This window comes from Dromaius novaehollandiae, chromosome 2 (genome assembly GCF_036370855.1).
Source record: "Dromaius novaehollandiae isolate bDroNov1 chromosome 2, bDroNov1.hap1, whole genome shotgun sequence".
In the NCBI taxonomy this organism is placed as follows: Eukaryota; Metazoa; Chordata; class Aves; order Casuariiformes; family Dromaiidae; genus Dromaius; species Dromaius novaehollandiae.
Genome location: NC_088099.1, coordinates 168,786,093 through 168,802,014, shown reverse-complemented (window position 1 = coordinate 168,802,014; position 15,922 = coordinate 168,786,093). Strand labels below are relative to the sequence as shown.

Below are 15,922 nucleotides of genomic sequence, written 5' to 3'. Positions count from 1 at the left end.
AGGGAGTAAGTGTGGGGCAGCACAGGGAGTCGATGTGGGGCCATGCAGGGTCAGTGTGGGGCAGTGCAGGGGGTCAGTGTGGGGCAGCGCAAGGGAGTCAATGTGGGGCAGCGCGGGGGGGTCAGTGTGGGGCAGAGCAGGGTCAATGTGGGGCAGCGCAGGGGGTCAGTGTGGGGCAGCACAGGGGAGTCAGTGTGGGGCAGCACAGGGGGTCAATGTGGGGCAGCACAGGGGGGTCAGTGTGGGGCAGCACAGGGAGTCAATGTGGGGCCATGCAGGGTCAGTGTGGGGCAGTGCAGGGGGTCAATGTGGGGCAGTGTAGGGGGTCAGTGTGGGGCAGCGCAGGGGGTCAATGTGGGGCAGCATGGGGGCAGTGTGGGGCAGCGCAGGGTGTCCGTGTGGGGCAGCGCAGGGGCTCAATGTGGGGCAGCGCAGGGGGGTCCCTGTGGGGCAGCGCAGGGGGTCCGTGTGGGGCAGCGCAGGGGGGTCAGTGTGGGGCAGCGCAGGGGGTCCGTGTGGGGCAGCGCAGGGAGCTCTGTGGGGTGCCCCAGGGTGCGGTTGGGGGGAGCAGGCGGGGTGCGGCGGGGACGTGCGTGTGCAGCCGTGGGGGGCGGGGGCGGCTCCCGCCCGGGGGGGCCGGGACGTGCCGGGGCCGGGGCCCGTCGGGGCGGGCCGGGGCGGCGCCGGTGCCCTGCGCCCGGTGCCCGTCGGGGCCCGTCGGGGCGGTGCCGGTGCCCGGCGGGGCCATGCGGGAGCTGAGGGCGCTGCGGCCCCGCAGGCTCCCGGCCGCGCGGGCCATGGCGGCGGCGGCGGCGGCGGCGGCGGAGCGCGGGCCGGGGCCGGGGCCGGGGCCGGTGCCGGGTCCCGGGGCGGCGGCGGGGCGGCGGCGGGCGCCGGTGCTGAGCGCCGCCACCATGAACCCGGCGGTGCGGCGGGTGGAGTACGCGGTGCGCGGCCCCATCGTCACCCGCGCCCTGGAGCTGGAGCGGGAGCTGCGCCAGGTACGGGCCCCCCCCCCGCCCCGCCCGGGACACCGGGACCCCCGGGACACCCCCCGTGCCCGGGCACCTCCAGCCTCGGGAGCCCCGGGCACCCCCCGCCCCGGGACACCGGGACCCCCAGCTCCGGGACCCCCGGGACACCCCCTGGCCCGGGACACCGGGACCCCCGGGCACCCCCAGCGCCGGGCCACCCTCTCCCGGGACCCCCGGGACACCCCCTGCCCTAGGACCCCCGAGCCCCGGGATCCCCGTGACTCCCGGGATCCCCTGCCCAGGGCCCCCCCCAGCCCCGGGAGCCCCGGGACCCCCCCGGGCCCGGGCAGCGCCGGGCGCCCTGCGCTAGGACACGCTGCCCCGGGCACCTTCACCCTCCGGGCGCCCGGCGCGGCCCCGCGCTCCGGCCCCCCCGGGACCTCCCCCCCCCCCCCCCCCGCTCAGCACCCCGGGGCCCTGCTGGGGCGGCCGCTCTGCCCCCCCCCCGCGTCCCCCCCCCCCCCCCCCCCCCCGCGTCCCCGCTCCCACCTGGGGATTTTCCCACCGCGGCTCCGAGCCGCCAGCGGTGCCCGGGGCCTGGGGGCGGGTGCGGACGGGGGACGCGGTGGCCTGGCCCCATGTCCTGCGCGTGCCCCATGTCCCGTGTGCCCCATGTCCCGCGTGCCCCACGTCCCGCGTGCCCCATGTCCCGTGCACCCCACGTCCTGCCTGCCCCATGTCCCGTGCCCCCCATATCCCCCGTGCCCCCCATATCCCATGTGCACCCCATATCCTGGCTGCCCCACGTCCCGTGTGCCCCATGTCCTGCCTGCCCCATGCATGTCCCACGTGCCCCATGTCCCATGCACCCCATGTCCCACGTGCCCCACATCCCGTGTGCCCCATGTCCTGCGTGCCCCGTGTCCCATGCACCCCACATCCCGTGTGCCCCACGTCCCCTGCACCCCCCATCCCGTGTGCCCCACGTCCCCTGCACCCCACGTCCTGCATGCCCCGTGCATGTCCTGCATGCCCCACATCCCATGTGCCCCATATCCTGCCTGCCCCACGTCCCCCACGCCCTGCATGCCCCACGTCCCACGCACCCCATGTCCCACGCACCCCACGTCCCACGCGCCCCACGTCCCGCACACCCCACGTCCCGCGTGCCCCACGTCCTGCCCGCCCCGCTGCCAGGCGCCCCACGGGTGCCGGGCGGTGCTGCACGGAGGCGACGACGTGCCGCGGCCCGCCTGGCACCCGGGGCACCTTCCCGCGGCGGCACCCGGGCACGGGCACGTGCGGCTCCCGCGCCCGGCGCTCCCCGTCCCTGGTGCCGCTCGGGGGGCGACCCCCGGGCCCGGGCCCGTCCCCGCCTGCCCCCGCCAGCGGCACAGGCCGTCCTGAAACCCAAGCCGGTGGGACGGGCGCCTGGGTGCCGGCGAGGGCACCGTGCCCGCCGGCGCGGCGGGGGCCTCCCGCGGCTCCTGGCCGCTCGCCCTGGCTCCCGTGCCCATCCCCGGGGCGTCCCGCCTGGCCGGGGCTCCGCAGCGCTCCTGTCCCCATGCGCTGGGGGGGGATCTGGGGTGCTGGGGGGGGGGGTGTCCGCGCTGCCCCCTCCCCGTCCGAGGGGTCGGAGCGCTGGCACCGGCACCCGGGGTTGGCAGCGGCGCGGTGAGCCGAGGACGTGCCGCCGGCGGGGGGGGGACAGCGGGGAGGGCGCTGCATGCGGGCGCGCGCACACGCGTGTGGCGTGTGCGTGCACGCAGGGCCCCCGGGCAGCGCATGCGTGCAGCGCGCCCACGCCCGGCCCCCGTGCACGCACGTGCAGCGCCTTGCACGCACGCACACGCACGCGTTGCACACGCCTTGCACACGCACGCCTTGCACACGCCTTGCACACGCCTTGCACACGCCTTGCACACGCATGCATTGCACACGCATGCATTGCACACGCATACATTGCACACGCATTGCACACGCATTGCACACGCATGCATTGCACACGCATTGCACACGCATTGCACGCGCGTGCCAGCAGCCCCCGGTGCCCCCAGCCCCCCCCGGGCCCCCCGGCGAGGTGCCGGCGCCGCGGGTGGTGCCAGGCCGGGGGGGGGGGGCAGAGTCCAGCGCTGGCGCGGAGCCGGCCAAAGTCCGGGCGCTGGGGCGGGAGGTGGCTCTGCGCCCCGGGCATCTGTGGGGCACGGTGCCCGGGGGTGCCCAGCCCCACGGCACGGCTCCCCCCCCCCCGGTCCTCACCCGCCGCCGGCGCCCCCAGGGCGTCCCCAAGCCCTTCACGGAGGTGATCAAAGCCAACATCGGCGATGCCCACGCCATGGGGCAGAAGCCCATCACCTTCCTCCGCCAGGTACCCGTGGGGCGGGATGGGGGGGGGGGGACAGGAGGGGCCCCGGCGTCCGGGCGGGGGGCTGAGCTGCGCCCGGTCGCTGCCGCGGCAGGTGAGCGCCCTGTGCCTGTGCCCCGAGCTGCTGAGCGAGGCCTCCGTCCCCGGCGACGCCAAGGACCGCGCGCGGCGGCTGCTGGCGGCCTGCGCCGGGCAGAGCGCCGGTGAGTGCCAGGTCCCCGCCGCCGTCGGGGGGGGGACGCAGGTGGGACCCCCCCGGCGCCCCCGGTGCCACCCCGTTCCCTGCCCCGCAGGTGCCTACAGCGCCAGCCCCGGCATCGAGCTGGTCCGCCGGGACGTGGCGCGCTTCATCGAGCGGCGCGACGGCGTGCCCGCCCGCCCCGAGGACGTCTTCCTCTCCACGGGTGCCAGCGACGCCATCGTGGTAGGGACCCCCGTCCCCGTCCCCGTCCCCGTCCCCCCGCCCGCCCGCCCGGGCCCGCCGCCGCTTTCCCACGGCCTCCCCGCGGGCCGCCGGCGCGGGAGCCACAAAGCGCCTTTGTGCAGCGCCTGGCGCCGGCCCCGGGACGGGCAGCGCCGAGCCAGCGCCGGCCCCGTGCGTGTCCGTCCCCCCCCCCCCGTGCGTGTCCCCGTGCCGCGTCCCCATGCCCGCCGCGGTGCTGCGCCAGCCCGGTGCTGCTGCCGGTTCCCACGCTCCCCGACGTCCCCAGCGCTGCCGTGCCAGCGCCCTGCCCCTGTCGTCCCCGTGTCCCCGTGCCAGCCCTGTACCTGCCCGGTGCCCGTGTCTGTGCTGTCCCCATGCCATCTCCATACCCACAGTGACCCACACCATTCCTGTGCCCACAGTGTCCCCATGGCATCCCTATAGCTGCCCTGTCCCCATGCCCACACCATCCCTGTGCCCACAGTGTCCCCATGCCATCCCTATAGCCACCCTGTGCCCATGCCCATGATGTCCCCATGCCCACACTGTCCCCATGCCATCCCTATAGCCACCCTGTGCCGGTGTCCCCATGCCATCCCCATACCCACTGTGACCCACACCATCCCCATGCCCACAGTGTCCCCATGCCATCCCTAGACCCACCCTGTCCCCATGCCCATGATGTCCCCATGCCCACAGTGTCCCCATGCCATCCCTATAGCCACCCTGTGCCCATGCCCATGATGTCCCCATGCCCACACTGTCCCCATGCCATCCCTATAGCCACCCTGTGCCCATGCCCATGATGTCCCCATGCCCACAGTGTCCCCATGGCATCCCTAGACCCACCCTGTCCCCATGCCCATGATGTCCCCATGCCCACAGTGTCCCCATGCCATCCCTAGACCCACAGTGACCCACACCATCCCCATGCCCACAGTGTTCCCATGCCATCCCTATAGCCACCCTGTCCCCATGCCCATGATGTCCCCATGCCCACATTGTCCCCATGCCATCCCTATAGCCACCCTGTGCCCATGCCCATGATGTCCCCATGCCCACACTGTCCCCATGCCATCCCTAGACCCACCCTGTCCCCATGCCCATGATGTCCCCATGCCCACAGTGTCCCCATGCCATCCCTATACCCACAGTGACCCACACCATCCCCATGCCCACAGTGTCCCCATGCCATCCCTATAGCCCCCCTGTGCCCGTGTCCATGCTGTCCCCATGCCATCCCTAGACCCACCCTGTCCCCATGCCCATGATGTCCCCATGCCCACAGTGTCCCCATGCCATCCCTAGACCCACAGTGACCCACAGCATCCCTGTGCCCACCCTGTCCCCATGCCCACACCATCCCTGTGCCCACAGTGTCCCCATGCCATCCCTATAGCCCCCCTGTGCCCGTGTCCATGCTGTCCCCATGCCATCCCCGTACCCACCCTGACCCCATGCCCACCGTGTCCCCATGCCCACGTCACCGCCGTGCCCATGTCCCCCCCCCCCCCGCCCATACGGTCCCCGCGCCCACGCGGCTCCTCTCCCGCAGACCATCCTGAAGCTGCTGGTGTCCGGGGAGGGCGCCGGGCGGACGGGCGTCCTGATCCCCATCCCGCAGTACCCGCTCTACTCGGCCGCCATCGCCGAGCTCAGCGCCGTGCAGGTCAACTACTACCTGGACGAGGAGCACTGCTGGGCGCTGGACGTGGGCGAGCTGCGGCGGGCGCTGGCCCAGGCCCGCCGGCACTGCGTCCCCCGCGTCCTCTGCATCATCAACCCCGGCAACCCCACCGGTACCGAGGGGGGGGCGGGGGGCCGGGACCCCCCGGGCGCCGTGCCGCGGCAGCCCCTGACGCGCGGGTCGGCTCCCCCCAGGGCAGGTGCAGAGCCGGCAGTGCATCGAGGACGTCATCAAGTTTGCGTTTGAGGAGCAGCTCTTCCTGATGGCCGACGAGGTGAGCGCAGCCCCCCCCCCAAAACCCCCCCCCCCCCATAACCTGCCCGGGGGGCCCCGGTGTCCGGGCTGACGCCGCGCGGCCCCCCAGGTGTACCAGGACAACGTCTACGCCGAGGGCTCGGCTTTCCACTCCTTCAAGAAGGTGCTGTTTGAGCTGGGGTCACCATACAAGGACGTGGTGGAGCTGGCCTCCTTCCACTCCATCTCCAAGGGCTTCATGGGCGAGTGAGTGCCCCACGAGATGCCCTGGCAGCCCCCCCGCCCCCCCCAAACCAGCCCCATGGGCTCTGCGTCCTGGCCGATGGGTGACAATGGCCCCATAGGTCCCCGGGGTGGGGATGGTGCTGCATGGTCCAATGGGTCCCGGGGTGGGGATGGTGGTGCCCCAGCCCCCATGGTTCCAAGGGTGGAGTTGGTGGTTGCACAACCCCATGGATCCCGGGGTGGGGATGGTGGTGGCATGGCCCCATGGGTCCCCAGGGTGGGGATGGTGGTCCCATGGGTGCTTGGGTGGGGATGATGGTGCCCTGGCTCAATGGGTGCTTGAGTGGGGATGGTGCTGCCCCAGCCCCATAGTTCCAAGGGTGGAGATGGTGGTTGTACAACCCTGTGGGTGCTGGGGTGGGGATGGTTGTGTCCCAGTCCCATGGATACCCAGGGTGGGGATGGTGGTGCCATGGCTGCTTGGGTGGGGATGGTGGTGCCCTGGCTCCATGGGTGCCAGGGTGGGGATGGTGGTGTCTGGGCCCATGGGTCCCCAGGGTGGGGATGGTGGTGCCCCTGTGGGTCCCTGCTGTTGATTACTATCCATGGGTCCTTGTCTATGGGCCCGTGTCCACGGCTTCCTTTCCCGTGGCTCCCTGTCTGTGGGGCCCTGTCCATATGCAGGTCTCTGTTTGGGAGGTGCCCATCGGAGGCTCCCCACCTGTGGGTCCTTTCTGTGGGTCTCCATCCTTGAGCCCCCCCCGTCCACACAGCCCCATCCTTGGATACCCCCCCATGCATCCCCGTCCGTGGGTGCCCACTCCATGGTCCCCGTCCGTGGGTCCCCGTCCGTGGGTCCCCATCCCCGGCTCCCCTCTGCGGCCCCCGCGGGCGGGTGCCCGGCGGTGCCACCACGGGCCGTGCCGCGGCCAGGTGCGGGTTTCGCAGCGGCTACGTGGAGGTGGTGAACGTGGACCCCGAGGTGCGGCAGCAGCTGTCCAAGCTGGTGTCGGTGCGCCTGTGCCCGCCCGTGCCCGGGCAGATCGTCCTGGACGCCGTGGTGAACCCGCCGCAGCCCGGCGAGCCCTCCTACGAGCGCTTCATCGCCGTGCGTGGGGACGGGGACGGGGACACGAGCACAATGATGGGCATGGGCATGGGCATGGACATGGGGATGGGCATGGAGATGGACATGGGTTTGGGCATGGGGATAGGGTTGGGTATGGTCATAGACAAGGGATGGGGTTGGGGATGGACATGGGCATGAATTTGGGCATGGGGATAGGGATGGGCATGGTCATGGGAAGGGATGGGGTTGGGCATGGAGATGGGCATGGGCATGGGGATGGACATGGTCATGGGCAAGGGAGGGAGTTGGGGATGGACATGGGCATGGGGATGGGCATGGGGATGGGGATGGGGATGGGGATAGGGATGGACATGGTCATGGACAAGGGATGGGGTTGGGGATGGACATGGGCATGGGGATGGGGTTGGGCATGGAGATGGCCATGGACATGAGGATGGGATGGGGATGGGCGTGGAGATGGACATGGGTTTGGGCATCGGGATAGCGATGGACATGGTCATGGACGAGGGATGGGGTTGGGGATGGACATGGGCATGGGGCTGGGCATGGGCATGGACATGGGGATGGCCATGGACATGAGGATGGGATGGGGATGGGCGTGGAGATGGACATGGGTTTGGGCATCGGGATAGCGATGGACATGGTCATGGACAAGGGATGGGGTTGAGGATGGACATGGGCATGGGGCTGGGCATGGGGACTGGCAAAGGGACAAGTGTGGTCAAGGGGGGGGGGGGCCCAGTGCCCGTGGCACCCCGGGCGCGGGCTCAGCGCCGGGCTCTCCCGCCGGCAGGAGAAGCAGGCGGTGCTCAGCGCCCTGGCGCACAAGGCCCGGCTCACCCAGGAGATCTTCAACCAAGCGCCCGGCATCCGCTGCAACCCCGTGCAGGGCGCCATGTACTCCTTCCCCAGGATCGAGCTGCCGCCCCGCGCCGTGCAGGAGGCCAAGGTACCGGACGAGCGGCCCTTGCCGGTGCCCCGCGCCCCTGCCCCATGCGCGGGTCCCGGTGCCCCGTGCGGGACTGACCCGTGCCCGGTCGCGCAGGCGCAGGGCCAGGCCCCGGACATGTTCTTCTGCCTGAAGCTGCTGGAGGAGACGGGCATCTGCGTGGTGCCGGGCAGCGGGTTCGGGCAGCGGGAAGGCACCTACCACTTCCGGTGGGTCCCCGGGGCAGTGCCCGGGGTGCAGGGTGGGGAGAGGGGGGTGCAAGGTGCAAGGAAGGGGGGGTGCGGGGTGCATGGTGCAGGGAGGGGCATGCACGGTGCTGGGTGCATGGAGGAGGGCGCAGGGTGCTGGATTCGGGTTGTGGGGTGCAATGGGGGGGGTGCTGGCAGGGACGGGCACGGTGCTGGGTGCATGGAGGAGGGCGCAGGGTGCTGGATTCGGGTTGTGGGGTGCAATGGGGGGGGTGCTGGCAGGGACGGGCACGGCGCTGGGTGTGTGTGGGGGTGGTCCCAGCGCCGGTGCCAGCCCCCGCTCTGCCCCAGGATGACCATCCTGCCGCCCACGGAGCAGCTCCGGGTGCTGCTGCAGAAGCTCAGCCAGTTCCACGCCAAGTTCACCACGGAGTACTCCTAACGCCGGCCCCCCCCCCCCATGCCCCCCCCCCCGGCGCCGCGGGGGTCCCGCCCTGCCCACTCCATCCCCGTGCCCCGAGGGACCCCCCCCCGCCCGGGCGCTCAGCCGGGTGCCCGGCGCTGAACATCTCCAAGTGCCTCCAGTCTCCAAGTGCCTTCCCAGGGGGGACACGAGGGCACCCCATGTCCTGGGGCTGGTTCCCCCCCCCCACCCCGGCTCCCCCTGCCCACCGGGGCTCGGTGGGCTCCCCCCCCCCCGGAAACCCCTAATAAAGGGTAGTGAGCAGCCGTGTGGGGCCGTGCATCGCCGGGGCTGAGTCCTCCCGCGCTCGTGATGCAGCTCGCAGCGTCGGTGCCCCAAAGCCACCAGGTCTCTGCCCCTTCTCCCCCCCGCCCCCCCGCCCCGGGACGAGCGTGTCTGTGCAACGCAATCAAGCGGTGCTTTAATTGGTGCTTTAATTGGCGGGCGCGGGTGCTGCCCGGCCCGGGGCTGCGTCAGGAGAAGTCCCGCACGAAGGCGGCGTGGTACTCGGCCACGGTGCCCAGCACCCGGCGCAGCGTCTCGGCGGGCAGCAGCAGCGACAGCCTGGGGAGGGCCGCCGTGGTGGCCCCCCCCCCCCCCGGTGTGGTCCCAGCACCCCCCGCCCACCCTGCCAGCCCCCCAAACCTCCTATCGTCCAGCCCCAACCACCTGCCTCGACCTCTCGGGCCCCACAACCCATCACTGAACCCAACTGGTCCCACCACCCAACCCAACTTCACAGCCCCAACCAGCCCCACAACCACCCCTCCCAACCAGCCCTCCAACACCCACCCACACCAACCAGCCCCTCAGCACCCATCACCGAACCCAGCTGGCCCCACCACCCAACCCAACCTCTCAGCCCCAACCAGCCCTCCACCACCACCCACAGCAGCAACCCACACCAAGCAACACCCAGCACCCAAACCCAACTCAACCAGCCCCACCACTCAACCCAATCTCTCAAGACGAACTACCCACTCACTCCAAACAGCCCTCCAGCACTCACCCCAGCACCCATCACCCAAACCCAACCAGCCCCACCGCCCACCTACTCCGATCACCCCTCCACCACCCGCACACCCCAAACAGCCCCTGGATACCCACCACCCAGCCCAGCCAGCCCCTCAACAACCCCACCCAGCCCAGTCAGACCCCCCCCCCCCCCACCCAGCCCCACCACCCAGCCCCTCCTGCCCCCAGGGCCTCCCCGCACCCCACCCTCCCCGCCTACCCGACGTGGTAGGTGCCCTCCTGCTGCCCGAACGCGCTCCCCGGGGCCAGCACGATGCCCGTCGCCTCCAGCAGCTTCTGGCAGAAGAAGAAATCGGGCTCCAGGCCCTGCTCCTGCGGGCGGGAGGGCAGTGACGGTCACCCTGCGCCTTGGGGTGCCCCATGGTCCCGGGCTGGACCACGTCCCCCGGGTGCCCCGTGTCCCTGGGATGCCCCATGCCATGGGGTGTCCTGCATCCCTGGAGCATCCCGCATCCCCTGGGTGCCCCGTGTCCCTGGGATGCCCCATGCCATGGCGTGTCCTGCATCCTTGGAGCATCCCACATCCCCAGGTGCCCCGTGTCCCGGGGATGCCCCATGCCGTGGGGCATCCTGCATCCCTGGAGCATCCCGCATCCCCTGGGTGCCCCATGTCCCAGGGATGCCCCATGCCGTGGGGCGTCCTGCATCCCTGGAGCATCCCGCATCCCCTGGGTGCCCCATGTCCCGGGGATGCCCCATGCCATGGGGCGTCCTGCATCCCTGGAGCATCCCGCATCCCCTGGGTGCCCCATGTCCCAGGGATGCCCCATGCCGTGGGGCGTCCTGCATCCCTGGAGCATCCCGCATCCCCTGGGTGCCCCATGTTCCAGGGATGCCCCATGCCGTGGGGCATCCTGCATCCCTGGAGCATCCCGCATCCCCTGGGTGCCCCATGTCCCAGGGATGCCCCATGCCGTGGGGCATCCTGCATCCCTGGAGCATCCCGCGTCCCCTGGGTGCCCCACGCCGTGGGGTGCCCCACACCCCCAGGGCCGCTCACCTGGGCCTCCCGCACGGCGCGGGGCGGCAGCTGGATGCGGGGGAAGGCGCGCACGCCGCCCTGCACGGGCTGGCAGCTGATGCCGGGCGCCCCGGCGAGCAGGTCCTGCACCAGCCGGGCCTTGAGGGCCAGGTCGCTCCGCACCGCCTGCTCCTCCTGCAGCGGCAGCCGCCCGCTGAGCCCCGTTGCCCGCCTGGCGGGGCCCAGGCGTCCCGGCCGCCCCGGCACCTACCGCGGCGAAGGCGGCGTAGCAGGGCTCGTCGGGCCCCGGGGGCTCCAGGAGCATGTGCAGCAGGACCTGGCCCAGGATGGGGGGGTAGACGGAGAGCCCCCACGTGTAGAAGCACTTGAGGATGCCGGGGTCGATGTTGACCAGCTCGAAGAAGCCGGCTCGGAAACCGCTCCTGGAGGGGGGCAGAGCCGGGGAGGGGGGTTACACCCGCTGGGCCCCCCCCGGGGGGGGATGTGCGGGGGGGGGGTTACTCACTCGCCGGCGATGCTCTTGGAGAGGGAGTAGAAGGAGACGAGCTGGACGGTGGTGGCCAGCGGGGCGCCCATCTCGCACAGCACCCGCTTGAAGGAGAGGAAGGGGCGCCCGGGGGTGGCCACGCTGTCCTGGTGCACCTGCGGCAGCGGTGGGTCAGTGGTACCGTCAGGGGGGGTGGCCGGACCCCCACCCGGTCTGGGGTGCCCGTGCACCCACCTCGTCCGCCAGCAGCAGCAGGTTTTCCTCGTGCACCAGCCGGATGATGTCCTCCATGCTCTGCCGGCTCAGCACGTGGCCTGGGGGGGCAGGTGGGGGGGCCAGGCTCAGCGCTGGCAAAGGGGCGACGGCGGGGAGCGTGCGCAGCGCCGTGCACCGCGCCGGGGGGGGGGGGGGGGGCAACATGCCCCGCTCACCCGTGGGGTCGCCGGGGTTGACGACGCAGAGCACCTTGGGGTCGCAGCGCGCCCGGGCCTGGCGCAGCGCCCGCCGCACCTCGGCGACGTCCACGTCCCAGCCCCGCTCCTCGGCCAGCCGGTAGGGCACGGCGGCCGTCCCGGCCAGCGCCGCCGCCGCCGCGTGCAACGGGGGTCCCGGCGCCGGCAGCAGCACGGCCGCCCGCCGCGCCGCCCCCGCGTCCGCCACCAGCGACACCACGTCCTGCGGGCGCAGCCGCGTCGGCGAGGCCCTGGGGCGCCCGCGCCGCCCCGCCGCCGGGGTCCCCCCGCCCCGGCTCACCAGCACGGCCGCCGCCGTGCCGCCGCAGGGCACCACGCTGCCGGGGGCGCAGGCGATGCCACCGTCGCGCCGCTGCAGGAACCGGGCCGCCGCGTCGGCCACCGCGCCGGTGACGTACTCCAGGTTGTAAGCCCCTGCGGTGGTAGCGGCGTTGGGGCGGGGGGGGGGGACGGCTCCGGGCCCCCCCAATCCCCCTGCCCCACGCCGCCCCACGGGGCGATGCCCCACGCCGGTACCTGGGCTGCCGCCGTGCAGGTGCTGCAGGACGCGGCGCGCGAGCTGCCCGGCCTCGGCCGACACGGTGCCCAGCAGCTCGGGGCAGACGCAGGCGGCAGCCACCTGCACGTGCCCGGATGCCCTCAGGGCCCCGCGGCGCCCCGGGGGGGCTGCCTGGCCCCCCCCACCCCAGGAGCACCCCGGGCTGCGGGAGGGCCGCAGACACCCGGAGGGCTTGGGGGGCGTTGGGGGATGCCAAGGGTGTGGGGGGATGCTGAGGGTTTGGGGTCCAGGGGGATGCTGGGGGCTTGGGGGGGGGCTGCAGAGGGTTTGGGGGGGGGATACGGAGGGTTTGGGGGATGCCAAGGGTTGGGGGCATGTTGGGGGATGCTGAGGGTGTGCGGGATGCTGAGGGTTTGGGGTCTGGGGGGATGCTGAGGGTTTGGGGGGGGCTGCAGAGGGTTTGGGGGGACGCTGAGGGTTTGGGGGGATGTTTGGGGTCCAGGGGGTTGCTGGGGGCTTGGGGGGATGTGGAAGGTTTGGGGGGACGCTGAGGGTTTGGGGGGGATGTTGGAGGTTTGGGGGCATGTTGGGGATGCTGAGGGCTTGGGGGATGCTGAGGGTTTGGGGTCTGGGGGGTTGCTGGGGGGGGTTGGGGGGATTTTGGGGGATGCTGAGGGCTTGGGGGGGATTTTGGGGGTCTGGAGGGATGCTGGGGGCTCAGGGGGGGCTGCAGAGGGCTTGGGGGGATGCTGAGGGCTTGGGCGGTGGGGGATGCTGAGGGTTTGTGGGATGCTGAGTGTTTGAGGGGATGTTTGGGGTCTGGGGGGGATGCTGGGGGCTTGGGGGGGCTGTAAAGGGTTTGGGGGAATACCTAGGGTTTGGGGGAGCTGTAGAGGGTTTGGGGGGGGAAGCAGAGGGTTTGGGGGGATGCTGAGGGCTTGGGGGGGTGCTGAGGGCTTGGGGGGGGGATGCTGAGAGTTTGGGGGATGCCAAGGGTTTGGGGGGATGTTTGGGGGTCTGAGGGGATGATGGGAGCTTGGGGGGGGGCAGCAGAGGGTTTGGGGGGGTGCTGGGGGTTTAGGGAGATACAGAGGCTTTGGGGGATGCTGAGGGCTTGGGGGGGGGATGTTTGGGGTCCGGGGGGATGCTGAGGGCTTGGAGGGGCTGCAGAGGGTCTGGGGGGATATGGAGGGTTTGGGGGGACTGCAGAGGGTCTGGGGGGGGTGTTGAGGGTCTGGGGGGGTGTTGAGGGTCTGGGGGGATACGGAGGGTTTGGGGGGGGCGCTGAGGATTGGCAGGGACGTGGAGGGCTCATAGGGCCACGGCGGTTTTGCGGGGGGGGGGGCGCAGGGATGCTGGGGGCTCGGGGGCGCTTGGGGTTTGGGGGGGCTCGTGGGGAGGCCGCAGCTCCGTGGCACCGGGGCCAGGGAGGACGCCAGCCGTCCGGGGGGGCGGTCCGGGGGGGGGGACAGGGACGTCCCCCCCACGCCTCTGCCCCCGCGGCCTGTTTCGCGCTGCCCTGATTAATGATGAACAGCCCCGGGCACCCGACCGCGGCAGCGGGGCGAAGGGCTGCGGGGTGGCCCGGGGACACGGCCCGGTGCGGGGGGGGGACGCGTGGGGCGGCCGGTGGCCCCCGGCGCCGCGGGGTCCCCGTTACCTGCCGGAGGAGGGCGAGGGGCCGGCGGCCGGCGGCGGCCGGGTCTCCCGAGTGGCACCACACGACCTCCGTGAAGGGCTTGTCCTTGCCCTGGGGACAGCGGCCGCCCGCCCGGTGTCACCCGTGTCCCCTCCCCGGAACCGGGGGGACATCGCCACGGGCTGGGCTGGGGGAGGGGGGGGACAGCCCCAGAGCACCCCCATGATGGCAGGGGACCTATCCCTGGGGGTGGGGACCTGCAGGGACACCAGCACCTGTGGGGACGTGGGACCTGCAGGGGGACCTGGGGGGCTGCAGGGACCTGGGGGGGCTGCAGGGACTTGGAGGGGAGCAGGGGGACCAGCAGAACCATGGGGACCTGGGTGACCATGGGGACCTGGGGGCTGCATGGACCTGGGGGCTGGGGGGAGGTGGAGAGGGGCAGGAGGACCAGCAGGACCATGGGGACCTGGGTGGCCTTGGGGACCTGGGGGCTGCGGGGACTTGGAGGGGGGCAGGAGGACCTGGGTGGCCATGGGGATCTGCAGGGACCCGGGGGCTGGGGGGATTTGGAGGAGGGCAGTGGGACCAGAAGGACCATGGGGACTTGGGTGGCCTTGGGGACCCGGGAGGCTGCAGGGACCTGGGGGCTGTGGAGACTTGGGGGGGGGGGGAGGAGGACCAGAAGGACCATGGGGACTTGGGTGGCCGTGGGGACCTGGGTGGCCCTGGGGACCTGCAGGGACCTGGGGGCTGTGGAGACTTGGGGGGGGGCAGTGGGACCAGCAAGACCATGGGGACATGGGTGACCACGGGGACCCGGGGGGCTGTGGGGACCGGGGGGGGGGACTTGAGGGACACGGGTGGCCTCGGGGACCAGCGTGTCGAGGGGGTGTCAGGGGGTGTCGGGGGGGTCTCACCTGCTCCAGTTCCCGCTGTAGGGCGGCGGCGCGCTGGAGCAGCGGCTGCAGCGGGGGGGGGCGGCGCGGCCCGGACGCTGGGGCTCAGGGGGGGCCGGGGGGGGCCGGGGGGAGCCCGCGGGGCCGCCATGTCCCCGCGACGGGCCGCGACGGGCTGGGACGGGAAGGGAGGGACAGGACCTTGCCCGCTGCCTCCCCCCGCCCCCGGCCCCGCCCGCCCGCCCGTCCGCCCCGTCTCGGGGCCGCGGGGGACACGGGGGCGGCGGGACCCCCCCGAACGTGCGCGGGGCGCGGGGAGCCCCGCACCGGGCCCCTTGGTGGGGGGGGCAAGGCCATGGGGGGCCCAGCACCAGCCCCATAGGGCACCCAGCGGTGTCGCATGGGGTGCGCAGCTCCATGGGGTGCAGAGCCCCATAGGGTGCCCGGCCCCAGCCCCATAGGGTCCACGGCACCATCCCATGGGGCACTCAGCACCATGGGGTGCCCAGCACCATCCCATGGGGCACCCAACTCTCTGGGTACCCAGCACCATCCGATGGGGTGCCCAGCTCCATGGGGTGCCCAGCACCAGCCCCATGGGGCACCCAGCTCCCTGGGGCACCCAGCACCATCCCACGAGCCTGGCGGTGCTCACTACCCTTCCCCATCCCCAAATCCATCCCCTCCTCCATCCCCATCCCTTCCCCATCACTGTTCATGGCCCCCTGCTCCCGCTGCAGGAGGGCATCCCAGGGACAGGGGCACCCCGGGGCTGCGGGATGCTCCAGGGATGCAGGACGCCCCACGGCATGGGGCATCCCAGGGACAAGGGGCACCCGGGGGACGTGGTCCAGCCCGGGACCATGGGGCACCCCAAGGCGCAGGGTGACCGCTGCTGCCCTCCTGTCAAGGCAAGCGCCCCGGGCGGAAGCGATTACTGCAGGAGACGCGCCAGAAAGCGCCCGCCGAAGAGGGGACGGTTAAAGAGCCAGCGCAACCGCTGCCGCCTTGGGGAAGGGGGTTCCAGGAGGGCTGGAGCTGCGCTCAGCCGCGAGGAGGAACACGGCCGGGCCCAGGAGTGCCACCAGGGCTCAGCGCCAGCCGGGCACCAAGTATACCAAGGAGGGGCGGGCTGGCGTTACCAGCCCCCTCCCGCGGTGCCACGTGGCCCGTTGTTGTGGCAACTGCCTCCACGCCGTAGCGATGGATTCCCTCTGTGTCACCATGGCAACGGTCCCCCTTCTGCATCTCCAATGGACCTCCTGCATCACTATAGCAACCGCCCCCC

The 15,922-nt window shown here is 72.5% G+C and overlaps 2 protein-coding genes across 2 annotated transcripts; one reads left to right on the top strand and one right to left on the bottom strand.

Annotated features, from left to right (window-relative positions):
* The first annotated feature begins 731 nt into the window (after nt 1-731).
* On the top strand, nt 732-8,886 carry LOC112982660 (alanine aminotransferase 1-like). Its single transcript, XM_064507957.1, has 11 exons — nt 732-1,001; nt 3,253-3,342; nt 3,434-3,542; nt 3,633-3,763; nt 5,319-5,562; nt 5,645-5,724; nt 5,815-5,951; nt 6,864-7,038; nt 7,814-7,969; nt 8,066-8,178; nt 8,509-8,886. Exons 1-11 carry the CDS (start codon nt 747-749, stop codon nt 8,597-8,599), a joined length of 1,581 nt encoding a protein of 526 aa, XP_064364027.1. The 5' UTR covers nt 732-746; the 3' UTR covers nt 8,600-8,886.
* Nucleotides 8,887-9,037: 151 nt separating this feature from the next.
* On the bottom strand, nt 9,038-15,882 carry LOC135327383 (alanine aminotransferase 1-like). Its single transcript, XM_064505509.1, has 12 exons — nt 15,777-15,882; nt 14,656-14,738; nt 13,757-13,846; nt 12,114-12,216; nt 11,878-12,011; nt 11,556-11,799; nt 11,359-11,438; nt 11,143-11,279; nt 10,888-11,059; nt 10,656-10,811; nt 9,855-9,967; nt 9,038-9,184 (listed from the first exon to the last, which is right to left on the bottom strand). The coding sequence occupies exons 1-12, from the start codon at nt 15,880-15,882 to the stop codon at nt 9,094-9,096; spliced, it is 1,509 nt and encodes a 502-aa protein (XP_064361579.1). The 3' UTR covers nt 9,038-9,093.
* Between the last annotated feature and the right edge of the window lie 40 nt (nt 15,883-15,922).

What these genes read in the sequence shown, in the direction of transcription:
- LOC112982660 (XM_064507957.1), top strand. Translation starts at nt 747, where the DNA reads ATGCGGGAGCTGAGGGCGCTGCGGCCCCGCAGGCTCCCGGCCGCGCGG. An exon ending in CCATCACCTTCCTCCGCCAG is followed by an intron (nt 3,343 to 3,433) that starts GTACCCGTGGGG and finishes CTGCCGCGGCAG; the next exon opens with GTGAGCGCCCTGTGCCTGTG. An exon ending in TCCAAGGGCTTCATGGGCGA is followed by an intron (nt 5,952 to 6,863) that starts GTGAGTGCCCCA and finishes TGCCGCGGCCAG; the next exon opens with GTGCGGGTTTCGCAGCGGCT.
- LOC135327383 (XM_064505509.1), bottom strand. Translation starts at nt 15,882, where the DNA reads ATGCAGAAGGGGGACCGTTGCCATGGTGACACAGAGGGAATCCATCGC. An exon ending in CCCTCGCCCTCCTCCGGCAG is followed by an intron (nt 12,217 to 13,756) that starts GTAACGGGGACC and finishes GGGCACGTGCAG; the next exon opens with GTGGCTGCCGCCTGCGTCTG. An exon ending in TCCAAGAGCATCGCCGGCGA is followed by an intron (nt 11,060 to 11,142) that starts GTGAGTAACCCC and finishes GCCCCCCTCCAG; the next exon opens with GAGCGGTTTCCGAGCCGGCT.